The sequence below is a fragment of the Paroedura picta genome, chromosome 5, assembly GCF_049243985.1.
Source record: "Paroedura picta isolate Pp20150507F chromosome 5, Ppicta_v3.0, whole genome shotgun sequence".
In the NCBI taxonomy this organism is placed as follows: Eukaryota; Metazoa; Chordata; class Lepidosauria; order Squamata; family Gekkonidae; genus Paroedura; species Paroedura picta.
Genome location: NC_135373.1, coordinates 120717282 through 120743578, shown reverse-complemented (window position 1 = coordinate 120743578; position 26297 = coordinate 120717282). Strand labels below are relative to the sequence as shown.

The window sequence follows — 26297 nt, the reverse complement described above, 5'->3', positions numbered from 1 at the left end:
CTTGACTCTTAAACCAATAGGAATTCTGGAAAGAAAAAAGTCATTGGACTCATAATATTTTTGTTTATTCCTGTCTGGCCGATGGTTCTCACTGTTTCGGGCGTTAACAAATTTTGCCGTTTGCCCCAGCGATTTGTTGACGAGCTCCCATAAGTCTTTCTCCTTCCCGCCTGACGTTTTAAGTGTATTAATTTCTGCACTGCAGTGCAAGCTGTCCAGCCAGCCTAAGGTCATGATACGTCTGTAGAAACTGGACTGCCTTATTCAGGGACGGGAAACCGAGCACTCAAATCCCATTAAGGAGACGGGCTGATAGATGACTCTTAGCACGTCTAATTGGATAAGCGGGTGCCTTCCTCCAAAATAACCGGGGAGGGATTACCTTTGCCGCTCTAACACCTGCGCAAACAGGTTTATGGACCTTGTCCGGAGGGCCGTTGGACGCTAGCGTGGGATGAGGAGAGCATTACCTGAGTGCATTAATCGCCTCAGCGTCGGCTTAATCGCCTCAGGAAACGGAAAGGAAGGCCTCGTTTACCTGGCATCCGTTTTCCCTCATGATATCCATCGCTTTGCTCACGGCCGTATTGGGAGGTTCGCACACCTCCACCTGAGTCTTCAGGTTGTGCTCGAAATAAGGGCCGATGAGGAAGTAGTTCTCGCCCCATTCGTCCAGCGTGATTTTGGCTTTTGTCTGGATCACGGTGTAGATGCCGCCAACTGGAAAGGAATGAGGGGGAAAAAAACATGTCAGCATCGGAGTTAGGCTGAAGTTTGCGGGGCTCTTTTCAGGAGACAGAGCCTTTTGTGGGTTAATTTAGGGCAGTGGTTCTCAACCTGGGGGCGGGACTCCATTGGGGGTCGAACAACCCTTTCACAGGGGTCACGGCAGGGCAAGCAGCTTGGCTGGCGGGTTGCCATCTACACAACAGCCTTGCAGGGTAGATCGAGATAGAATGTTTATCCGTCTGGAGCAGCAGAAAAGAGTGAGATCGGCATGGTGGGACAAGAGGCAGAACTGAACTGAGAAACCCCGGACAATCATGAACAATGGATCTGCACGCCATTAGTGGGTTTCAGTTTAATTTCTGGGAAAGAACACTTGCATAATTTGGGGTCACCACAACAGGAGGAACTGGATTAAACCATATACAGCTTGTTGAAGAAGAAGAACTAGATTACCCTGGAGATCCCTTTCAACTCTATGATTCTTTGACCGTGAGTGACCCAAGGTCACCCAGCCAGCTACATGTGGAGGAGCGGGGAATCAAAGCCAGCTCGCCAGATTAGAAGCCGCCACTTTTAACCATTAAACCACAGTGACCACCACTGTCTCTGAACTTGCTTTTTGCTGCCCAACCTGTTACAGCGGATATCCCTCAGGTCCATCTTCCTTCACCCCAAATAAAAGTGTAAAAGATGGCTTTGGGACCTCGGTTGGTGGAATTTCGCCCCGAGGATGACTTCAAAGGCCTGGTTCTTGTTTGTCTTCCTGGGGTCAAGTTTTCAGGGCTTTTGAACACCTCTCTCATCTAATCTTCTCTTTATCTTGAGCCACACACAGAGCGAGAGACCAGCGGTCAATGATTTACTCGAAGTTACGCATTGACCCGCCTGCCTTAGGCCCGTTCTTCTCTGCTTCATTTCTGGCTGCTGGGTGGAGAGTTCAGAATTCCTCTTAGATCTGCAGCTATTCCAAAGACCAGAGAGATGGGTCTTTGTCCAATCCACCGTAGGTCCCAGCTTTCTGTGGGATAGCCGTCTTAGCTTGTTACAGCAAAAAGAAAAAGTCTTGGATAAAGCTGCCAAGATCAGAAATACCTGGAGATTGGTGTGTGTGTTTTGCGGGGAGGAGGTAAAGTCTAAAGACTGGGATTTGTGGAGAGGAAGGAATTATGGGGTATAATTCAACAGAGTCTACCTTTCCGGACTAAGAACCGGAAGACGAGGGGTTCAGATCTCCGTACTGATGAGAAGTTCACCCGGAGACCTGTGACTCATATCATTCTATCACCCTAGCCTACCTCCCAGGGTTGTTGTCGAAATCTGCAAGATCAGTAGTGTGCCTAATTCAACAGCGTATGGAGAATATCCTGCAGGGGGCATCAGGGGCAATGCGTACTTAGCATAGTTAGATTAGTAGCTTCCTGGTGTTTTTCAAACAATCCCCTCTGGTGTCCAGATTGGCTTTTTGGAGACTTCCGATTGGATTCTGCTAGATCAGTACAGGGCCTGATTCAACTGGATATGGAGAATATCCTACAGGGGGCTTTGGAACCGACACGCCTCCCTGCCACGCCCCCTGGAAGTGACATGCCGCTGGAAGTGACGTCACCATCCACACCCTTTGCCTTCCTTTTGCTCTTTCCATACTAACCGCTATACAGCGGCTCCACTTCGTGTTGGCTTGAAAGAATGGCAGGATGTGGGAAGACAGCCAAATTCCCCCATGCCATGACACAACTGACTCTCCCCCCTTTGATTTTTACACCCATGGCCGACCCACTGAACCCTCTGGGCAGAGGCAGCCAGTTCCGTCACTTTTGGCCAAGTCCATTAAGGCAGGAGGGGAAAGGCGCGCAGACGCGGACCCCCGTTTGGGAATCCCTGTTTTAAGCAGCCAGTACTCCTTTACCAACAGTTGTTAGGATAACAACCTGGGGAAGGGACAATGTAGGATTTTTACAAGAAGACAGGGGGGAAATTACATGACCCCCCAAGGGAACTCAAGATCCTTGATAATCAAGAGGAGCAACTTTACTCCTGGGTGTACATTTGACAACATTTAGCTGAGGAATCATAACCTCTACCCCAGTTTCATAGTCAAAGAGAGCACCCTCTCCTTCCCCTTTGGAAGAATGAAAGAATGAAAAGAGAGAGAGAGAGAAAGAACCAACTTTTGCCCTTGTGTATCAGTCTCTCTCTGAAAGACCGGGCCCTACACTTTGCAGGGTTGCCAACTGCCTGGAGAACAAATATTTTTGAATGTTTATTTACCAGGCCAAGGTCAGCCTTCAACGGGGACCTGAGAGCATTCGCTGGCAGGGGCTTCTGGGAATTGTAGTCCATGGACATCTGGAGGGCCGCAGTTTGACTACCCCTGGTCTAAAGTCTCTGCAGCCAAACACAGAGATTTTGTTTAGATAACCTGGGTGTCCACTTGGGGTTGCCAGTTCTGGGTCGGGAAATACCTAGAGATTTAGGGGGTGAAGCCTGGGCAGGGGTGAGTTTGGAGAGGGGAGATGCTTCCATGGGGCATAATGCCCTAGAGTCTGCCTACCAAAGTAGTCAGGTGATCACTGTTGCTCCCCAAGCACCAAGAATACAGAGCATCCCTGCCCCAGACAGAGTGTCCCACCTGTAAGAACATTAGAGAAGCCATGTTGGATCTGGTCAATGGTCCATCTAGTCCAACACTCTGCGTCACGCAGTGGCCAAAACCCAGGGACATCAGGAAGTCCACCAGCAGGGCCAGAACCCAAGAGACCCTCCCACTGTGCCTCCCCTCCCAAGCATCCCTGCTGCCAGAGTGTTCCCTTTATGCTTTGTGACTAATAGTCTCTGAAAGACCTCTGCTCCCTACGTCTATCCAATCCCTTCTTGCATGTAGCCACCACCCCTTCCTGCAGAAGTGAATTTTAGGTGTGAAGAAGGCCTTCCTCTTCTCCATTCCAAGCCTACTGCTTATTAATTTCATTGAGTGTTCATGAGTTCTTGTAGTGTGAGGAAAGGAGAAAAGGACTTCTTTCTCTACTTTATCTGTTCCACCTAATATTTCGGGTAAGGGCTTGGAGGAGGAATGTGTCTCATGGCTTAAGTTAAGTGCCACTCAGTGCTTAACACCCACTCAGGGCAGACGTCCCACCCCTAAGTGCCTCCTCCTCCGTTTGCCTGTCTGTCCAGCAGCCAGCCAATCGCCTTCCGTCCCCCACCCCTGACCACCCCCTCCTCCTTTCACTCCCTCTGAGGCTCGGAGGCTGCAGATCCCTGCCGGTGAGAGCTGCCCCTGCTGGTGAGTTCCCTAATAGCTGCCTGCAGCCTTTCCAGGTCCTGGGGAGAGGGAGAGGCTGTCCACAGAGTTCTTGCACTCTGCCTCCCCTTATCTAGTACCTGTTGTATTCCTGAATGCAATGGGCTTTGTCCCTAGTCTCATATATAATTTTGTCAACCTCTATTATGCATCAGCCCTCAAAATCCGTTCTAAGCCTACTGCTCATTAATTTCACGGAGTCCCCAGAGGTTGGCTGCTACTTGATGGCTGTTTGCACACTCACACCGTGCAAAGCTTTCAGCATCAGTGAGGGGAACACCCCCACATTGCTACCGCCCGGACTCTTTTGTTGCAAAGAACCCCCCTGAGTGAATCTGAAGGATGACCAGAGGTCTCACCCTCTAATTCCATTGCAATACTCTACTTGCAAAATATAACTCAGCAGGACATGCTGGGGTGAGGTTGGTCAATCTTTTCAGGACTGAATCAGGCCAGCCCCCCCCCCCCTATACAGGGTGCCTTTGGTCCAAAGAACTATGAAACCAAGATTGGCTGCCAGTTCAGGGTTGAGAAAGTGGCCAAAGTGGAGGGGGACGCTGGAACTCTGTACATCTATACATCTGTACATCAATCATCTATACATCTATTTCTCAAGCGTGGGCGGCTGCTTAAATCTGCAGATCAAGCCCCACTGGGAAAAAGAGATTTTCCTGCAAGAAAGAAAGAAAGAAAGAAAGAAAGAAAGAAAGAAAGAAAGAAAGAAAGAAAGAAAGAAAGAAAGAAAGAAAGAAAGAAAGAAAGAAAGAAAGAAAGAAAGAAAGAAAGTTGAAAACTGTAAAAAAAATCACATGGTGTTAAGAAAATTTCCTCTAAGCAAGAGCATTGCTTGTGCATATGCAGTCAATGCAACTACTTTCTATGGTGGTGAAGGAAGCTGAGACTACATGGCAGTGAGCATTGCAGTGATGCTGAGGGTGGGCTGGCAGCTAGCCACCTGTCAACCAAACTGGGCCCAGCAGCCACCTGGCTTCAGAGGAGGAGAAGAAGAAGGTTGTTTGTTGTCCATTGCTTTATGGAACCCAAACGGATCTCAAAATAGCTCACAATCGCCTTCCCTTCCTCTCCCCGCAACAGACAGCCTGTGAGGTAAGTGAGGCTGAGAGAGCTTAGAGAGAACAGTGAAAAAACTGAAAAAGTCTGCACATGTTAAGATAATGCACTTCCAATGCACTTTAGAAGTAGATTTTCCTGTTCTGCACACAGAAAGTGCATTATCCAACGTCTGCTGAAGGGGGCCTAGGTTTGCAGAATAATGTGAAATCTAAAAATAACACACTGGGTGGTTTTAAAAAGCCAGAAATGATTTTTAAAAGCACCTGTAGCTTTAAAAAAAACAGACCCCCCCCCCAGAGAATGTTGCTAGGTGGCCGTAGTACTCCCTGCTTGGTTCTGTCCGAAAAAGGAAGGGGGAGGAGGCAGGGGCTTTGGGGGGGAGGGATTCTTGCGGCCAGGCCTGACAAGGGCTTGCCAGCTCCAGATTGGGAAATTCCTAGTGATTTTGTGGTGGGATCTGAGGAGAGCTGTGTTTGGGGGAAGGGGGCAGGGTCTCATCCAATAAACAATGCGATAGGGTAAGATTTGGTCTGCAGGAGCGGCGTGTCATTGAGAGATGAAACCATTTTCTTTCAGGTGGGAAAAGATTCTCGACCAAAACCTTCTAGCTGGAATTGGCTCACAAAAATTTAAATTTTATATTTGAACACCCCCCCCCTCACCGCCACACACACACCTTCTCAATTCCAGATACAAGTTGGGAAGCTGCAGTACAAAAATGTACAAGCCAACATTTCAAGAGCAAAAATTTGAAGTGTGACTTTCAAACGTACGAAGTCCGATATTCTGCTTAATTTCTAGCGGGTGCCGAATTTTCATTATATTTGAATTCCCCTCCACTCACATACAAACCTTCCTAATTCCAGATACAGCTTGGATTGCCACGGTACAAAAACATACAAGCCAACATTTCAAGAGCAAGATTTTGATTTGCGATTTTAGAACATTTGAATTCCGACATTTCGCTTAATTTCCAGTGAATGCAGAATTTTCGCTCCATTTTGGCCATTTCCAGATATCAGCGGTGTTGTCAGAAAGCGCCAATGTACGAATTTTCGGTTTTGGTATTCACAAACTGGAATCTTGGAAAGAATCAGGATTTGGTGTAGTGCATACCAAGCCTGTACACACACAGACAAACTGTGTGTTGTCCCAGGGCAGTACATGCACATGATATGTGCAATTGGAAGACTCCTTGTATGTACAATTGTTACAGGTTTCTGGTTGAGACCGGAATCAGGAACCTCCTTCAACTCTGCCCCTTGTCAAGCGACACTCCACACACCCCAACCTAAGGCTGTTGCCCACCTGCTCACAAACACACACGGCCCGATCTACTGCAATCTATTACCCTGTGTGCAAAGTCCCCGAATTTCTATTGCTGCCTGGCTGTTCATGTTCATTCTGCCTTCGGTTCATATTGTTATATATATATAAACCAGGCTTTCTCAACCAGGGTTTCGTAAAGCCCTGGAATTTCTTGAGGGCCCTGGAAGGGTTTCCCGAATGGGTGAGCGTTACTTTTTAATTTTTTTCAAAAGTTGTTAAGCATTTATTGGGTGATATCATCATATATGGTCATGTTGACCCCCCCTTAAATTGCCAATGATGGGCCTGGAGGGGGGAATGTACACAGCTAGGCTTCCCAACCGTATTTGGCATGATCACACCACTTGGATACACACTTTTCTTGGATGCTGTAGGATGCTTAGGGCTGATCCTGCGTTGAGCAGGGAGTTGGACTAGATGGCCTCTATGGCCCCTTCCAACTCTACGATTCTATGATTCTGTGATTCTATGATTCTATGATTCACTTCTGGGGTTTCTTGAAGCTAATATTTCAGAGGTTTCTCAACAGGCAAAAAGCTGAGAAAGGTTGGTTTAAGTATACTAGCTCTACCATTCCAAGTACACCGCCCTGAAATGTCACAGTGAAGGGCGGTATATCAATTAAACGAATGAATGAATCAATAAAATCAATACAATCTGAAGAACGCATTTCCCTGCATGCTAAAAATCCCTGGGGGGAAACAGGTGTGCAGTTCGGAAAAAAATTACATTTTGTGGCTGAAACTTTGCACATATTCCCACACCATGAAAATCATGGCAGCAAGAAAACCAACCCAACTTTGCAAAGTTCCACACATGTGCAACAGTTCTTTAGCATCTTCTCTGCATGAGACGACTGTCCTTTCCTTAACCACCCTGGTTCCTTCGGTCCTTAGCGCTTACAAACCCTTCCACTCTGCATTCCAGGCAAAAACATTACGGAGCACCAGTTGCTGACACATTTAAAAACAAGAGGGTACCAACCTTTATTAGTCACCTCCCAGGCCACTTCGAAGAGCAACAAATCCTCCACAGGTAAGTCCTCGTCTTCCCACTGGGGCAGCCCATTGAGGGAGGTGACGGACAGACGCCGACCTAGAGGCATCTGAGGTCTGGAGCTTTTGCTGGTTCTTCACCACTCAGCCTTATGATCTTTAGGCCCCCTTTTTTGGAAGAAAAAAAAAAGCAGTGTCCTTTCTCACTGCTGCTTTGCGCTAGAAAAGTCCGTCAGGAAAACAAGAGGCTTCGAGAAGTCGGGGCTGGGGGGGGGCGGAGTTCTTGCCCCGAGCGCTTGACAGCTAATGGACTTAAAGCATTTTCTGGCTACCAGTCTTTCAATTAGCTCAACACAATCCTGTAACTGCGGCGGCGGCTGGCAGACAGAGAAAATTCCAAGTGGGCTGGGCAGCCAGGAGCGAAAGGAGGCCCAGATGTGGCTGCACAATCCCTCACAGGCCTGTGCTGAGCTGTGCTCGAAAGCCCCCAGGTTCAGGACTAAGTAAAGCTCCCTTGGAGGGCCTCAAGGTAAGTCCTGGGGGAGGATCCAGCCCTGGGTGGCTTTGGGGTTAAGCTCTGCCCCATTGCCTTGCCGGTGAAGCACATGTGATCCTCACGGGTCCTGCCGATTCCTAAACTGTTGCATTCGGCACTTGAGTGTTAATTGTATTATTATTATTAAGAAACCAATTCTTCTTCTTCTATTATTATTAATTTACTATACACCTATTCGGCCTTGCCTCCTCTGACTCAAAGGTGGATTACAACATTTTTATATTAGAAGAAGGGCCACACTTCTCTGTATCTTCTCTGTATCTTCTCTGTATCTTCTCTGTATCGTTCCGATTTTACTATATATGCTACCGAAGCAAGACATGATCTGCTGATTTTTATTGTGATTAAAGATGCTGATGTCACTTATATTATGGCTGAATTTCTGTCTTCAGTCTTCAAATTCAAACTGACTGGTGTATTTTGACTATCTCTGCTCATCTTGCTAGCCTGCTTTATGCCAATAAAGGTATGGCATTGTATTGTATATTAGATGAAGGAGAGTTGGTTTTTATACCCCGCTTTTCACCGCCTGAAGGAGTCTCCAAGCGGGTTACAATCGCCTTCCCTTTCCTCTCCCCACAACGGACACCCTGTGAGGTGGGTGGGGCTGAGAGAGCTCTGAGGGAAGTGCTCGGCGAGAATAGCTCCAACAGGACTGCGACTAGCCCAAGTTCACCCAGCGGGCTGCATGTGGAGGAGCAGGGAATCAAACCCGGCTCCCCAGATTAGAAGTTGCCACTCTCAGCCACTATGCCATGCTGGCTGTTAAAATATGATCTGAAACCTGGTATAGTTAAAATTCAGAAAGCTAATTTCTAATATTGGCCATATATCCTGTCCTATGACTGGGGAGGACATGGAGATCCAATATACACCCTGAAACGAGGTGGCCCGGTTTGAATTTTGCAGATTCACACGTGTGTTCATTTTGCAGACCGTATTCAGTGGTCTTGCACGCCACTTTTGTTCTGTCCCTTGACCAATGAAAACTCTACTCAGTCGCTCTTCTACAGGGCTGCCAGCTCTGAGCTGGGCAGTGTGATGCAGCGGTAAAAAAGGTGAATGCCATTTTGGGCTGTATCAACAGGGGCATCACATCAAAATCACAAGATGTCATAGTCCCATTGTATACGGCACTGGTCAGACCACACCTGGAGTACTGTGTGCAGTTCTGGAGGCCTCACTTCAAGAAGGACATGGATAAAATTGAAAGGGCACAGAGGAGAGCGACGAGGATGATCTGGGGCCAAGGGACCAAGCCCTATGAAGATAGGTTGAGGGACTTGGGAATGTTCAGTCTGGAGAAAAGGAGGTTGAGAGGGGACATGATAGCCCTCTTTAAGTATTTGAAAGGTTGTCACTTGGAGGAGGGCAGGACGCTGTTTCTGCTGGCTGCAGAGGAGAGGACACACAGTAATGGGTTTAAACTACATTTACAACGATATAGGCTGGATATCAGGAAAACAAATTTCACAGTCAGAGTAGTTCAGCAGTGGAATAGGCTGCCTAAGGAGGTGGTGAGCTCCCCCTCACTGGCAGTCTTCAAGCAAAGGTTGGATACACATTTTTCTTGGATGCTTTAGGATGCTTAGGGCTGATCCTGCGTTGAGCAGGGGGTTGGACTAGATGGCCTGTGTGGCCCCTTCCAACTCTATGATTCTATGATTCTACCAGCCGGGAAATGCCTGTAGATTTTTGGGGTGGGGCCTGGGGATGGCCAAAGATGGGCCTGGAGCAGGTGGGGAGGGGAGGTTCCCCAGGTAGGCATGTACACAGCTAGACTTCCCAGACATATTCTGCACCATTGCAGTACTTCTTGAGTTTCTCAAAGTCTGAGGAAAGTTTTAGGGGTTTCTGTGAAAGCCAGCTGGGTGTAATGCTTAGGAGCACCGACTTCTCGTTTTGGACACCCCAGTTGAAGAGGGATGTAGACAAACTGGAGCGTGTCCAGAGGAGGGCAAAAAAGATGGTGAGGGGTTTGGAGACCAAGATGTAGGAGGAAAGGTTGGGGGAGCTTGCTCTGTTTAGCCTGGAGAGGAGACGACTGAGAGGAGATCTGATAACCATCTTGAAGCATATAAAAGGCTGCCATGTAGAGGATGGGGCAGAGTTATTCTCTCTTGCCTCGGAGGGACAGACCAGAATGAATGGGATGAAATTAATTCAAAAGAAATTCCATCTAAACACCCAGAAGAAGTTCCTGACAGTCAGAGCAGTTTCTCAGTGGAACAGGCTTCCTCAGGATGTGGTGGGTTCTCCATCTTTGGAAATTTTTAAGCAGAGGCTGGAGAGCCATCTGACGGAGAGGCTGATTCTGTGAAGGCTTAAGGGGGTGGCAGGTTACAGTGGATGAGCGATAGGGTTGTGAGTGTCCTGCATAGTGCAGGGGGTTGGACTAGATGACCCAGGAGGTCCCTTCCAACTTTATGATTCTATGAGACTCCTTCGGGAAGAGAAAAGCATCATATAAGATAACGATCCCCAACCTGTGGGCCGCGGACCACATGTGGTCCATGGACTAACTGGAGGTGGGCTGCGAAGGACGCCTTCTCTCCCCCCCCCCCCCCCCGGCCCTTTACAACACACTTCGGGTGTCATTATCTCCCATCACTCCCAGATGGGACCATCTCGTTGCAGAGAAACAAGCTCAAGGTTCCCATTGATTTGTCATTGTCATGAGTTAAAATTTCCATGAAAATAAAATGTTCCTTATGTTCATTGTTGTGGTGTGTCTGTATCTTATTTTGAAGGGATGTTTAAACATTACCATAGCGATCAGAGAGCGTTAGGGCAGTGGTTGAGAGTAGAGGAGTAAACTACCCCCCCCCACCGGGCCTCAGTAAAAGGCGTTGAGTGGTCCCCGGTGATAAAAAGGTTGGGGACCACTGATATAAGAAACAAAAGTTGAGAATGGCTGGCCTAGTCGGATCTAGTAGATTTCTTTGTGCCTTTCTGTTCTATGCTCACAAAGAAATACATGAATACTTAAAACACACATCTAAGTCCAGCAGCCTCTTTTAGACCAATGAAGATAAGACCCGGCCACCCTACCAGATAGTGCTTACACACAGAAGCCTACATCTTGAATAAAACTTTGTGCATCCTCAAGGTGCCACTGGACTTGATTCAGCTGTTTCCGAGCAACAAGGCAACCCACCTGAGCCTGCCTTAAAACACAGGTGTGCATGCCTGCAAGAGAAACTGTTTTTAAAAAATCCAAAACGAGCTCCATCTTTTGTGAGGACAAAGGATACAATCTTTTTTTCCCCCAGGATAGTCTGAGAAAGAGACAAAACTGAGATGAAATCTGAACACAATCAAAGTTAGTCTAGATGCCCCCTCCTCTCTTAGCTGAGCCGCAGTTGGGGAATTCAATGCAGATGAGTCCCCCTAGTGGATTATGGGAGAAAAGGACTCTTAATTTTGTAATACGAATTCCTTTAGAGTAGGCTTTCTCATCCAGGGTTTTGTGGGGTCTCGTGATGGCCCCGGAAAGGTTTCCCAAATGGGTGGGAGTGAATTAATTAATTAACCAATCAGTTAATTAATGTAAACTGCCACGAGCCAGGTGAGCCGAGAGTGACGGTATACAAATCAGAAAACAAATAAATAAATAAGTGTGTGTTTGTGTAATTTGTTAAACATTTATTGGGTAAGATGACCATATATTGTCATGTTGACTTGTTTCCCTCTCCCCAAATGGCCAGTGATTGGCCTAGAGTGGACGGGAAGGGGAGGGGCCCCAGGTGGGCGTGTCCACAGCTCTGCTTCCCAACCATATTCTGCACGGTTGCGCCACTTCTAGGGTTTCTTAAAGCCTGAAGAATGTTTCAGAGGTTTCTCAACAGTAAAAAAGTTGATAAAGGCTGCTTTAGATTTATAGTTACCCTATAAACAGGGTTGCCAGCTCTGGGCTGGTTAATACTGGGATGGAGATTTTTTGTGGGGAGTGGGTGGGATTTGGGGGCAGGGCTATGGAATTCCCCCCTCCAAAGCAGCCATTTTCTCCATGGGAACTGATCTCTTTAGTCTAGAGATAAGCTAGAATTCCAGGGGATCCTACCTGGGGATTGGCATCCCTACAAACTGTGTGAACACATGAATGCTCATGAAGCTGCCTTACCTAATCGGAGACCCTTGGCCCATTGAGAAAAGTACTGTCTTCTGAGGTTGGTGGCAGGTCTCCATATTTTCAGGTAAAGGTCTTTTACCTCACCTACTGCCAAATTGTTCAACTGGAGATGCCAGGGATTGAACCTGGGACCACACAGGGCCTTGAAGGTCAGCACCAAAACTTTGAACCTGATCTGGAATTCAACCAGCAACTAATGAAGCCATTGGAGGGCAGATCTAATATGTGCCTTCGTGAGGACCCGAGCAGCTGCATTCTGCACAAGCTACAATTTCCAGGTCAGGACCATGTAAAGCAAGTTACAGTAATCCAGTCTGGAGGTGACCGTTGCATAGATGACTGTAGCAGGTTCTTCCGGGGCCAGGTAGGGCACAGGTACGTTTGCCTGGTGCAGATGGTAAAATGCCTGGTGAGATCTGGGCCTGCGTGGAAAGTGAGGCCTCAAAGGTCACGCCCAAATTCCTGATGGCGTGCAAAGTGGTCAGTTGCTCATCATCTGATAAAGCAAAAAATCCAATGGTATCTTAAAGACCGACCGGCATTTATTTCTTCACCAGCTTTTGTGAGTGAGCTCTGACTCATAAAAGCTCCTATTGAAGAAGATTCAAGTGGGCAGCTGTGTTGGTCTGAAGTAGCACAACACAATCTGCGGCCAATGACACTGTCTTTAAGGGGCTGCTGGAGTCTTGTTTTCTTTTTCATACCAGCAGAGGTCCCCCAACACCAGCTAAAACTGATTTTCCTACAGCATTTGCGGACTTAATAGAACAGGCCTTCTCAACCAGGGCTGATTCTGCACTTACTTTGTTTTTTCCATTGTGGATCCTGCTGAATTCAGATAGATTTGAACACGGATCTTCCTCTAACCCCTCCCCTCCAATTAAAACAGAAAGTATTCTGTATTCAATTGGGGAAGCTCAGAGTGGGGAGGGGAGCCAAGCACAGCAGGAGTCTCTTTTCTTGAACAAGGGGAGGGGGGAGAGGATTGGAGACAGCAGAGGAGGGGGGAATAACAAGAGGCAAATCTCTGCTGAGACAAGCCTTGAGGACAAGACTTGCAACAAGACGAAGCCATCCTGTGCAGAAGCTGTAGGCATCCAGGAATTCTCTTTTTTGGCTGGAGGAAAATGGTTTGGATCTGCTAGCAGAATGGATCTGGGGTCCTGCCCATTGTGTACTTCCCCCTGCCCCAAATATGGACATTCAGAGTGACATGTTTTGGACAGTGCTGGACTCCAGAGTTCTCCAGGTGCATTCTGTTGGCATGGGATCACATAGAACAGGGGTAGTCAACCTGTGGTCCTCCAGACGTCCATGGACCACAATTCCCATGAGCCCCTGCCAGCATAGGCAACAACATGCTAGAAACACCAAAGTTGAAGGAGACCTTCAGCTGACTCCCTTCTACCTGCCTGCCAGGTTTGGTGAGAACTGAATATATATAGTTATGGTCCCCCCCCCCCAAAGAAGACCTTTTAACTGGAGATGTTGATGGGGTGGTCATGATTACAACTGTCTAAGGGTCATTCAATTATTGGAAATTGACTTTGTTCTATAGTGGAGAAGGCAGATCTCTCTTTCTTCACTATATTAAAAAATGAACTTTCACCCAGTAAAATTTAGGAGAGCAGGTATCAAGCTGTGCTAAAAGTAACTTGTAAATACCAGGGAAGGGTCTGATACTAAGGAAAGGCTAAAATTAAGAGTTGCTTCAACTTTATATTTCTGATTAGAAGCAAAGGCCGTTACATCCAGGAATACAATTGTTGTAGTTGTTGTTAGGTGCAAAGTCATGTCCGACCCATCGCAACCCCATGCCAAATGATCCCCCAGGCCTTCCTGTCCTCTACCATTCCCTGGAGTCCATTTAAGTTTGCACCGACTGCTTCAGTGACTCCATCCAGCCACCTCATTCTCTGTCGTCCCCTTCTTCTTTTGCCCTCAATCGCTCCCAGCATTAGGCTCTTCTCCAGGGAGTCCTTCCTTCTCATGAGGTGGCCAAAGTATTTGAGTTTCATCTTCAGGAATACAATGGGCACCAGCAATTACACCTGCTCTGTGACCTTCCTAGGTTCTATCCCTCTCCCCCCACACCCACACCCACACCCACTCCCTGCTCCATCTTGAGAGCAGCAGACTCTAATCTCAAGAGCTGTGCTTGATTCCTTACTCCTCCTCCATATGCAGCCAGCTGGACTTCCAATTTCCAGGTGGGGTCCTTCAGGAAGATGAAAGAGAGAGAAAGAAAGAGGGGGAAAGGATCAGTTCTCCTGGAGAAAACAGCTGTTTTGGAGGGGCACTGGTCCTTCTACCCACACCCCCATACACAGGTCAATGCTATCCTCACCAAGCCCCACATCTTCCAAAAGCCAGGCCAGGTAATCCATGGAGATGTGGGCTGCCTTCCTTCCTCCACATCTCCCAAACGCCAGGCTGGGTGGGGAAGGCCACAGGGGGGCTGCCTCTTTCACCCATCCCAACATCTCCCAAAGGCTAGGCTGCTTGGGGAAGACCATAGGGCAGGGGTAGTCAAACTGCGGCCCTCCAGATGTCCATGGACTACAATTCCCAGGAGCCCCCTGCCAGCAATGCTGGCAGGGGGCTCATGGGAATTGTAGTCCATGGACATCTGGAGGGCCGCAGTTTGACTACCCCTGCCATAGGAGATGGGCTGCCCACCCACTCCCATCTCCCAAAGGGCAGGCTGGGTAAAGAAGGCTGAAATGGTGTGCGTGTGTGGGGGGGCTGCCTTCTTCCCATCCACCCCCACCTCTTCCAAAGGCTGGGCTGGATAGAGAAGGCTGTGGTTTGATGGACTGCCTCCTTCTCACCCCACACATCTCCCAAAGGCCATGGTGGGTGGAGAAAGCTGCTGGATCTCCCCAGCCACTCTGAGGAGAGAGAAGGTGGGGGAAAGCAAACAGCACTACAGGACAATGGGAAGGTGTTGAGAACCCAGGTCCTGTTAGGGAGGGCTCCTCTGAGGAAAAGCCTTTCCAGGAGCTCCCAATTTCACCCAAGCCTCAGCTGGATGAGGGCTTAGCCCAGCCAGATATCCAGCTGGCAGAGAGCTCTGACCAGCAGGAGGAAATGGAAATAGTCTTCCAGGCTATCTGTGTTGAGCGTTTAAACTCAACGCCAGATCCTGGAGATGTCGGGGACTGAACCTGGGACCTTCTGCATGCCAAGCAGAGGCTCTCCCACTGAACCACAATCCCTCCTGTAGATTGAAATCTACTGAAATCTACACCACCTGCTGCCTGGTCCTGGAACTGGAGATGCTGGGGATTGAACCTGGGACCTTCTGCGTGCCAAGCCAGAAGCACTGAGCCACAGCCTCTCCCCAGCTTTCTAAAACAGAACTGAGTCGGTAAACTACACATGGAGCTCATTGCACAGTGAAAGCCGCTCACCAGGTGGCGCTCTCCGCAAAACAACCTCACCATAAGAAGGTGGGTCGGCTTTGGCAGCAAGAGGGGGCTGCCGCTTCTGTTCTTTTGAAATCATGATTTGTTGTGTCAAGTTCGTAATTCTACGAAGCCTACAAAACCCAGATAGGCAGAAGCTGGTTTGCTTCACCAAGGAGACCTGCCTGCACTGTGGAGCACTTGAAGTGGAGGGGAGAAACTCACCAGAGGCTGGACTGTTCACAAAGGTGAGTGCTTTGCATTCAGACTTGCAGGGATGTGGAGCATCCCCCAGGGCCGGGGCTGTACGGAGCGTGTTTCTCCAGAGAAGTTCCTGGATTCCATCTTTTTAAGGATGCTTTGGGCTGATCCTGCGTTGAGCAGGGGGTTGGACTAGATGGCCTCTATGGCCCCTTCCAACTCTGTGATTCTATGATTCTATTTCATTCTCACATCACCCCTGTGTGCCCAACAGTTCTTGGGAATGGTTCTAGTTCTGTTTAGGCAGTTTTCTATTTCTGCACATCGCAGAACTGTTCTCCTTTCTTTAGGATTTCAATTTTTGTAGGATTTTCTGTTAAAATCTATGTTGACATCCCCCCCTCCCTGGATTCTCTTGTTCTAATCTATCTGCTGTAATCTACTAATCTTTCTGCTGTAATCTACTAATTCTGCTGTAATCTACTAATTTTCTCTTTCCTTCCTTTTGAGAGTCAGCTCAGTGTAGTGGTTAAGAGCGGTGGCCTGTAATCTGGAGAACCGGGTCTGATTCCCCAACCCTCCACATGCAACCAAGCTGGATGACCTTGGGCCAATGGCAGTTCTCTCAGAGCTCTCTCAGCCCCACCTACTTCACAGGTGTCTGTTGTGGGGAGAGGAAAGGGAAGGCGAATGTAAGATACTTTGAGACTCCTTTAGGTAGGAAAAAGCAGCGTACAAAAAAACCCAGCTTCCTTCCTTCCTTCCTTCCTTCCTTCCTTCCTTCCTTCCTTCCTTCCTTCCTTCCGCAGTCATGGGTTTAAATTATCTGTGAAATGCTATTTTCTAGATATCAGAGGGGAGGATCTGCATTCTCAGTAGTTCAGGAGTGAAATGGGCTGCCTAAGGAGGTGGGGAGCTCCCCCTCACTGGCAGTCTTCAAGCAGCAGCTGGGCAGATCCTTCTCCTGGATCCTTGAGGCTGATCCTGCACTGAGCAAGGGGCTGGACTAGATGGCCTGGATGGCCCCCTCTAACTCTAGGGTTCTACCAAACTATAACCATTAGCAATGACCAGTTTCTTTCTATGGACTGATGAGATGACCATTTCCTCCTCCTCTTCAAAGGAGCTCAAAGTAGCATCCAGGGTCTCCTCCTTTCATTTCATTCTCACAACACCCTTGTGAGGCGGAGCTGAGAAAAGGAAGGACTGGTATGGACACAGCTTCAGGGCATTGCTGGGTTGAGCACAGATTCTTCAACTGTGGAACGGCAGCTAACGGTTTAAAAAAATCATTTTCATTAACAGGATTCTTGGGCCACCTCGAAGGCGAACTCAGTGCAAAGGCAGGAAATCAAAAAGATCTGACCTGTCACTAACGAAGCCCCTCCTCTCCCCCCCTCCCCAAATCAGGACGGTGAAATGTTCAGGCTTTTGCTTCTCGTCTGGGTGCTGACCGTCCACCAGAATGCGGCTTTTGGGAAACCTCTTTACGGGGACATCCGATCCGTCCTGCAGGTTGATTTCTCAGGTACGTCGGTCATGTGTCTGCACAGCTGCCAGCTTCATATTGGGGAATCCCTAGAGGTCTGGGGACAGGACGAAGAAAGTAGAGTTTGGGGAGAGATGGAGCATCATAAGGGATGGGAAGCCATACAGCCTGCCTGTCCAGAGGGCCAATTCCTTGAAAACAACCGTCTTCTGCTGTTAGAGCCGACAACTTCTGCCTGGAGATTTTTTGAGAGGTGGGGGGAAGTCTGCAGACAACATGGTTTGGGGAGGGTTGAGACTTCAACAGGTTATCATTGATTGATTGACTGACTGACTGACTGACTGACTGACTGACTGACTCATTCATTCATTCATTCATTCATTCATTCATTCATTCATTCATTCATTCATTCATTCATTCATTCATTCATTCATTCATTCATGTTATTATACCGCCCTTCCATACGGCTCTGGGCAGTTTATCTAATACCATAGACCAGGGGTGGGCAACCTGTGGCTCCCCAGATGTCCATAGACTACAATTCCCATGAACCTTTGCTTGCGTGTGCTGGCAAGGGCGCATGGCAATTGCAGACCTGCCATAGATTGGTCCACCCTCCAAAACATCCATTTTCTCCAAGGGAACTGCTCTCTGGAGTTCAGGTGTTCTCCCAGCAGTTCTCCAGGCATCACCGGGAGGCTGGCAGCCCTATCTGTGTTCTGGAAATGAGCTGGAATTCTAGGAGAGCTTTAGGCCCCACCTGGAGATTGGCAACCCTGGCTGGGTGGGTTTCTTATAAACATGGAGAGAAAGTTTGGTGAGGCAGACGCAGTATATACAATAGTGCAGTCTAGATCAGGTCTTTTCTGCATTCTCATTTTCCTTGCTTGTAATATTCCTACAGGGTTCCCCCCATTCTATGTATGTTTTGATTACATATTATATTGGTTTGCGTTGGACATACCTCCCGGCAGATTTAAACTGCAGGGGGTTTTTTTTATGATAGGAGATTTTTAAAAGGCCAAGTCCAAAAGTTCTGAATTTACGTCTCGTTCCCCCTTTCGGATTTAGTTTCAAGCCCTCTTCACCAGGTGTGCGAGGGTTCTCCCCAAAATACTGTATTCCGTGCCTTGGGAGGTGCACCCTGTCTCCTGACAGTAGCCCCTCATATTGACATCGCGGACCATGATCCAGAAATCCAAACCTTTCCCGACGACACCAGTGACAGAGCCAGTCATTAACTTATTATTATATATATATATATATATATATATATATATATATATATATATATATATATATATATATATATATATATATATATATATATATATTTACATACATATACATGTGTGTGTGTATGTATATGTATATGTATATGTATATGTATATGTATATGTATATGTATATGTATTTTTATTTTTATTTTTATTTTTATTTTTATTTTTATTTTTATTTTTATTTTTATTTTTATTTTTATTTTTATTTTTATTTTTATTTTTATTTTTATTTTTATTTTTATTTTTATTTATAACATATAAAGGTAAAAGTATCCCCTGTGCAAGCATTGGGTCATGTCTGACCCTTGGGGTGATGCCCTCTAGCGTATAGAACATATACAGTATTTGCTGGCGTATAAGACTACTTTTTCCCCTTGAAAAACATGCCTCCAAGTGGGGGGGGGGGGGTCGTCTTATACGCCGGGTGCACTTCAGTTGGGATAGACATAGTTGCCCATAGTGGCTCATAGTACTGTATTTTGAGTGGAAATGTTGGGGGGGTCGTCTTATACGCCCGGTCGTCTTATACGCCGGCAAATATGGTATATACTGATAAAAACATATATATATACACACACAAAATATCCAAAAATGTGTTTTGCAAATAGGCTTTGTCAGGGAAATCTGTTTGTCTTTCAATAGTTCTTCAGAAGAGTATAGGATGGACATCAGCTAATATAATAACTAATTCACCACTAGAGGAAGCAAAACTCATGTCCCACGGAGCGGGGGTGGAGGAGACCCCAAATGAATTTACAAGTAAGGAAAATGAGTATGCGGGAAAGCCCTTAGGGCAGGGGTGGTCAAACTGCGGCCCTTCAGATGTCCATGGACAATCAATTCCCATGAGCCCCTGCCAGCGAATGCTGGCAGGGGCTCATGGGAATTGTAGTCCATGGACATCTGGAGGGCCGCAGTTTGACCACCCCTACCTTAGGGTACACACACTGGCTAGTTCTGATGGTTCAAGTGTCTTTGCATGATTCTGCTCTTTGCTCTTTCTCCTAGACCTGGCAGACCCGGACAACGACTTGGAAGCCAAGAGGAATTCCTACCAAGCCGCCCGGGACTCCCAGGTCCTTAAGCTGTCCAATCCCTCCAGCCTCTGCTACTTCCTCCAGGAGAGCGATACCGAGAGTCAGATCTCCTGCAGGCTCCGCTTCACCAGGAGCAAATTTAACTTCAACCCTTTCGGGCTGCGTTTCGGGAAACGGCAGGAGGAAGGCGTCCTGGCCAGCGACACGGAATCGGTTTCCGAAACCAGCGGCCAAATACTACAAGCTCTGCTCAAGCTCAGACCGGAGAGGAGGGGGATTCAGTGTGGAGGACCCTGGGCCGAAAACTGCTAAGTGTTCCAAAGCCATTCGAAGACAGCATGTCCCTGGGCAGTGATAGCATATGACGGCTGGGAGGGGGGTAGAAGGAATCCTCTCCAAAAGCCTTGCTTGTAAAAAAAAAACCCAGGATGTTCATTACTTCTGCAAACCAGATTTCGTTTGTTCTTTGTCCTTCCAGGGGTTTCAAAACTAAAGTTCATTCCTCCTCACTTCTTAACTAAATCGGTACACATGTAGGATGCAAAGTGCATTGGAATTGGATCAAAAGTGCTTTATTTCGTGTGTGAGAAAGTGCTCATGCAGTCGCCAGTCAGTTCACATATTAGCAACTGCTAAATTATGGCTTCCTTTGAGACACAGTTTGGGCACTTTCGCACACGCTAAATAATGCACTTTTGATCCAGTTCTAATGCACTTTTGCAACTGGAAATTTGCTGTGTGGAAAGGCAAAATCCACTTGCAAATGGTTGTTGAAGTGGATTGAAACTGCGTTGTTCGGCATGTGTGAAAACACAGTGGACTGTGGAGCACTTTCACGCACACTAAATAATGCACTTTTGATCCAATTCCAATGCACTTTCACAGTTGGATTTTGTTGCATGGAATGGCAAACTCCACTTGCGAACTGTCGCTGAAGTGGATTGAAACTGCCCTACTCGGCATGCGTGAAAGTCCAATTTAAGAAGTGTACTTTTGAAATTTTCAAAGAACAGTCTAGACATACATGAAATCTGGCGCCATGTTGCTCTGCAAAGCACACAGGATGCACAGACAGCACGTATAAGATTCAAGGTTCAAGCCCAAGAGGGTGACCCACTGGGCCTATGCACACAATCCCTCCACGGAAGGAGCTAAACAAGCCAGACCCAGGCTAGCATTTGGCTGGGAAACCTCTAAGGATGTGAGTGGTTGTCCCTCCAAGAAACACTATGGCGCATGATGCAGAGGCAGGCAATGGCCAGCCAGCTCCAGCGGTCCCTTGTCTGGCTGCCAGACAATCACCGGATCTCCTGGCGCCATGACACATGCCTTACGATAAATAAATACACTAATTAATTAGGGATGCTGATTTCTGGCCGCATATTGCTGACCTCCTGGAGGGAGCATATTCATGGACGCTGCTTCCGGACATAGGTGCCGTGTTTTGGAGCCCATGTTCCTGCAGAGGTGGATGTCAAGGATGCTTCTACTGCCCCCCTTTACTGGGCTTGCAGTCAACATGAAGAAGGGTCCTGTGTGCCGAATTAGAGTGGACCACCTCTCTGATCTCTTTCCCATGCCATGGTGTAAGGCAGTGGTCCCCAACCTTTCTGAGGCTGGGGACCGGCAGGGCATTGGGCCGCGCTTGCGGGGGCCGCGCCCGCGGGGGCCACACCCACACATCGGGCCGCGCCCTGTGCATTGTGCATGCGCAATAGGTGGGCACGGCCCGCGCGGGCACAGCCCGGCCCTGATTCCCTCTCCCCGCCCTCCCGCAGTAAGAAGCTTCCCGGGCCGCAAGCTTGTGGCCTGGGAAGTTTTTTACTGCGGGGGGCGGGGGGCGGGGAGAGGGAGCCGCGACCCGGCACCATGGCCTTCGCGGCCCAGTGCTGGGCCGCAGCCCGCAGATTGGGGACCACTAATGTAAGGATTCCACAGCACTAGGTTTGACAGCTGCAAGATAAGGAATTCATGGAGATTGGGGGTGGAGCATGGAGAGAAGAGGGACTTCAGCCCGAAGGGGAGGGCGTCAGCACGGTATAATGCCTTACACAGTATATCATGCACTATATCTGGGGCAATGATGCTTTGTACTTTTGGCACTTGGGGGGACAACAGTGGGAGGTCTTCTGAAATTCTGGACCTCTGGTGGACCTCCTGAGGGCACCTGGGTTTTGACCACTGTGTGACACAGAGGCCACTGGCCTCATCCAACATGGCTTCCCTTTATCTCTGGTGAGGAGGAGATGTGGGTGTAATCTGCATGGGGCTTTATACCCACTCCCAGTCTGAATGAGTCCCTGCCATCTACAGCTTGGTGTACTGGTATAGTGCAGACTGGCCAGGGCATCAGTTCAAACACTTCCTGGTTCCCGGTTGCAAGGCTTGTTTTAAAGTGACTGTGCTCCAGAAGCCCTAACTTCTCTCAGCAGAGATTTGCCTCTTGGATTTATTCCCCCTCCTCTGCTGTCTCCAATCATCTCCCCCTCCTTCAAGAAAAGAAAGAGCCTCCTGCTGCACTTGGTTCCCCTCCCCACTCTGAGCTTCCCTAATCATGTGCAGAACACTTTTTTGTTTCAATGGGATGGGGGGGGGGATAGAGGAAGACCCGAGTTCAAATTAATCTGAATTCAGCAGGATCCACAACGGAAAAAACAAAGTAAGTGCAGAATCAACCTTGGTAACCACCAGCTTGAAAGAGAACACACCGCACAACCAATTCAGGTCTTTCTACTGGGATGCCAAATTCCAGGTGGGGCCTGGGGACCCCCTGGAATTATAGCTCCTAACCAGACCGAACAGATTAGTCCCCCTGGAGAAAATGGTTGCTCTGGGGGGCAAACTACAGAGCATTATACTGAGGCCCCTCCCTGTCACAAATCCCGCCCACTCCCAACTCCACCCCCAAAATCTCCATGTGTTTCCCAACCCAAAGCTGGCAACCTTGCTTTCTAGCTTGCAATCCAAGCTAGTTCTGATTCACAACGCCAAGGCCCAAATTTAACGTTTCGTCCTAACATGGTCAGGCCTTCCAGAGTGTTAATCAGGTGACATACCGGATGGAAATTTCCAGAACATTTACCGCGTTCCTTGCTCCTTCCCCCTTCCAACTCAAGCGCCTGGGTTTTTCACCTAAGCAATAACCCAGGACAGGGAGCTGGCCTTGAGATGATAAGAAACCAGCTACAACCAGACACCAATTAACACACCTGCCCTTGAGATCATATCATGTTTACATGAAAACCTTAGGGGAGTGGAAGGAGGAAAGCTGTTTTGCTTGACGCCACCTCTTTGAAGCCCAGCCCCAGGGACGAAACCCCCTCCTCCCTCCCTTTCTCCCTGGTCCGTGTCTTCAGTTATGATTGGCTCCCAAATAATGTGGGCTTTTCCGCACATGATAAATATAGTGAAATGCTTACCTTGTGAAAACACTATATTCCAGCCACTCTGCATGACGTCGCCAACCTCCTGTGTCTGGCCAGCAAACTGCTCGCTACATCTGCCATTTTAAAGCGCTAGCTGGGGAATTGCATAAAGTGGATTCGCCAACCTAAAAGCGCTTTCCTGCCCTGGCCACAAAAGAAAGGTATGGAGGCAAAGAAGCGCTACCTCCGCCTCCAATGTCCCACCCTTGCACCCACCTCCCTCTCCCTTCTTCCAGGAGACGGGAAGTGCTTTTTAAAAATGTCGAACAGCCTGGAGCAACGAATAGGCACTTGGTCTGAGATTGTCTGTACCTCTATGAAGGTTTGGCTAGACGTTTAAACAAATAAGTCTATTAAAACAAGAACGAGGATTGCTTGAAATTCATCTGTCAATCAGCCATGCCGGGAGGGGATTGACGCTGGTAGGCCAAAGTGCAACAAGACTAAAGCAGGAAAAGCAGCCAGAAACATGCAAGACAGCTCAAGAAGTGTGGAGTGTCGGTGAATCAGTTATTTCTTATGCTTTGCAATACAGCAAGGTTCACGCTACAAGGCCCAATGTGTGGAAGAGCCCTATTTATTACTTGCCAGGACACTGCCTGATTTCTAGGAACAGAACAAAACCATCGGAGACATCCCGGTACTTAACCAAGACTGGCTTATTTATACAAGCGGGTGGGCCACAGTTTACCACAGAGGGAACCAAACTGTGGCTCTCCAGGTGTCCATGGATTACAATTCCCATGAGCCCTTGCCAGCATGGGCTCATGAGCACTGTAGTTCATGAACATCTGGAGAGCCACAGTTTGGCCATCCCTGGAACTCAGCCATGTTAGATTAGGCCAAGACTTGAAATCTTATGCCAGAGTTTCCCAACATGGCACCCACCAAGGCCTTTCCTGGTGCCCGCCCAGGGTTTTTAGGAAATAGGTGGGCCGGGTGGGGCTTTAGCCATCAAGGCTTCTGATTAGCCATTGGAGATAGGATAGGCTGTGCAAATTTTTTAAGAATATTGCTTCGGTTGGTAGCAGCTGCTGCAACAGCCCAAGACTCTTCACTGTATGGGGGAGGGCAAGATGAGGCAGCCATTTTGTAGTTGGCTCTGCCTCCAACGGCAGCCATTTTGTGGCTATGACAACCACACTGGGTGAGAATTTGAAAAGCGCCTATGGGATGGCCAAATGGTGGCTCTCCAGATGTCCATGGACTATAATTCCCATGAGCCCCTGCCAGCATATGTTAGCAGGGGCTCATGGGAATTGTAGTCCATGGACATCTGGAGAGCCACCGTTTGGCCACCCCTGCATAGAATCCCACCTGCAAAGCTGCTGTTTTCTACAGCGGAATGGATCTCTGCAGTTTGGAAATCAGTTGCAATTCAGGGAAATCTCCAGACCAGGTCTGGAAGATGGCAACCATAAACACTCATATGCCTCTCGGTAAATGGAGCTGGTGAGACCTGGGTAGAAACCAATTACAAACTTGTTACAACAGGCAGTAAAACGTCCACGAGCAACTGTTCTAAGATTCCCACCATCTCTTCACATCAGTCTTTCTCATCTTAGAATCATAGAATCATAGAGCTGGAAGGGGCTATACAGGCCATCTAGTCCAACCCCCTGCTCAACGCAGGATCAGCCAAAGCATCCTAAAGCATCCAAGAAAAGTGTGTATCCAACCTTTGCTTGAAGACTCCCAGTGAGGGGGAGCTCACCACCTCCTGAGGCAGCCTATTACACTGCTGAACTACTCTGACTGTGAACATTTTTTTCCTGATATCTAGCCTATATCGTTGTACTTGAAGTTTAAACTCATTACTGCACGTCCTTTCCTCTGCAGCCAATGGGAACAGCATCCTGCCCTCCTCCAAGTGACAACCTTTCAAATCCTTAAAGAGGGCTATCATGTCCCTTCTCAACTTCCTTTTCTCCAGGCTGAACATTCCCAAGTCCCTCAACCTATCTTCATAGGGCTTGGTCCCTTGGCCCCAGATCATCTTCGTCGCTCTCCTCTGTACCCTTTCAATTTTATCTATGTCCTTCTTGAAGTGAGGCCTCCAGAACTGCACACAGTGCTCCAGGTGTGGTCTGACCAGTGCCGTATACACTGTTGGAGGGATCTTGTGTTGGAGGGATCTTGCTTCCCTCCAACACCAGGGAAGCCAAACGAAACTCCAAGAACATTCGGAGTCACTTTGTAACTTTGTAAGGGACCGTGGAACACAGGAGCAAAATTTGGGGTGGGACGAATTACAGCGTTAGCGCCGCCTGCTTTGAGCCCGGGAAAAATTGCTCACGGTTGGGCATTGTTCAGCAAACGGTTGCTCAATTTGCTCCTTTCTGAGGAGCAGAACAAGAGAAAATCCCAAACTTTAACAGACGGGGCTTCGTACTGTTCTGTTTCTTTGATAAGACGTGTAAAAGAAAGACTTTTCCGTTTCTGAGAAAGAATTGAAAAAGGGAGGCAACACTGAGGAGAAATTATCAGAGATCCGTGTTCCTTCTGGTTCCTCTCTTGATGGAAATGGGCCTGTATCATTCTGCCTTTGTTTTCTTTTCTTCCACCCTCCTGGTTTCTGTCTCCCCCCCATCTGCTGATGAATTAATAGCGCTTCTAATTGCATAATGAACACAGGGTGGTCTTTGGGTCTGTTTTCTCTAGCCATGCAAATGTGCGCTCCCACAAAACCACAGTTGCGTTGCACACGGCACGGTACAGTCTAATGAGGGGTCCTCTAATGAAGTCTGGATGGGAAGTTCTTATCAAGTTGAGGGGGGAAAGAGTTGTTTTTTGAACACTGCTTTTTTACTGGCGGGAGGAGTCTCAAAACGGCTGACAGACACCTTCCCTTCCTCTCCTCTCCTCAAAACAGACACCCTGTGAGGTAGGAGAGGCTGAGAGAGCCCTGATATTACTGAAGAAGAGTTGGTTCTTATATGCCGCTTTTCTCTACCCAAAGGAGTCACAAAGCGGCTTACAATCACTTTCCCTTTCCACATCCAGCAGACTCCCTGTAGAGCTCTGATAGAACTGAGACTGGCCCAAAATGACCCAGCAGGCCTCATGTGTCTCGAAGCGGCTGATAATCGCCTACCCTTCTTCTCCCCACAACAGACACCATTGAGAGGAAGATTATGATGCTGAGAGAGCTCTGAGAGAACTGTGACTGGCCCAAAGTGACCTAGCAGACTCCATGTGTCTCAAAGCAACATACAATTGTCTTCCTGTCCTCCCCACAACACGTACCCTCTGAGGTAGGTAAGGCTGAGAGAGCTCTGAGAGAACTGGGACTGGCCCAAGTTTACCCAGCTGGCAGCCCGTGGAGGAGGAGTGGGGAATCGA

The 26297-nt window shown here is 48.2% G+C and overlaps 2 protein-coding genes across 3 annotated transcripts in view; one reads left to right on the top strand and one right to left on the bottom strand.

Moving 5' to 3' along the window:
• Positions 1-7943, bottom strand: part of GYS2 (glycogen synthase 2) — a 34873-nt gene extending 26930 nt beyond the window's left edge. Inside the window, exons 1-2 of the mRNA XM_077340232.1 lie at positions 7418-7943; positions 539-720 (exon numbers count right to left, since the gene is read on the bottom strand). Of these exons, the coding sequence (XP_077196347.1) occupies positions 539-720; positions 7418-7538 (303 nt within the window). The 5' untranslated portion in view covers positions 7539-7943. The remainder of the gene's footprint in view (positions 1-538; positions 721-7417) is intronic.
• Positions 7944-15579: 7636 nt separating this feature from the next.
• On the top strand, positions 15580-19951 carry LOC143839138 (uncharacterized). Of its 2 annotated transcripts, none has more exons than XM_077340966.1 (3): positions 15580-15771; positions 17135-17252; positions 19502-19951. In XM_077340966.1, the coding sequence occupies exons 1-3, from the start codon at positions 15622-15624 to the stop codon at positions 19840-19842; spliced, it is 609 nt and encodes a 202-aa protein (XP_077197081.1). In that variant the 5' UTR covers positions 15580-15621; the 3' UTR covers positions 19843-19951. The 2 variants fall into 2 exon arrangements, with proteins under 2 accessions (XP_077197081.1, XP_077197082.1); XM_077340967.1 differs by having other exon boundaries at positions 15635-15771; positions 17030-17252; positions 19502-19948.
• The last annotated feature ends 6346 nt before the right edge of the window (positions 19952-26297 follow it).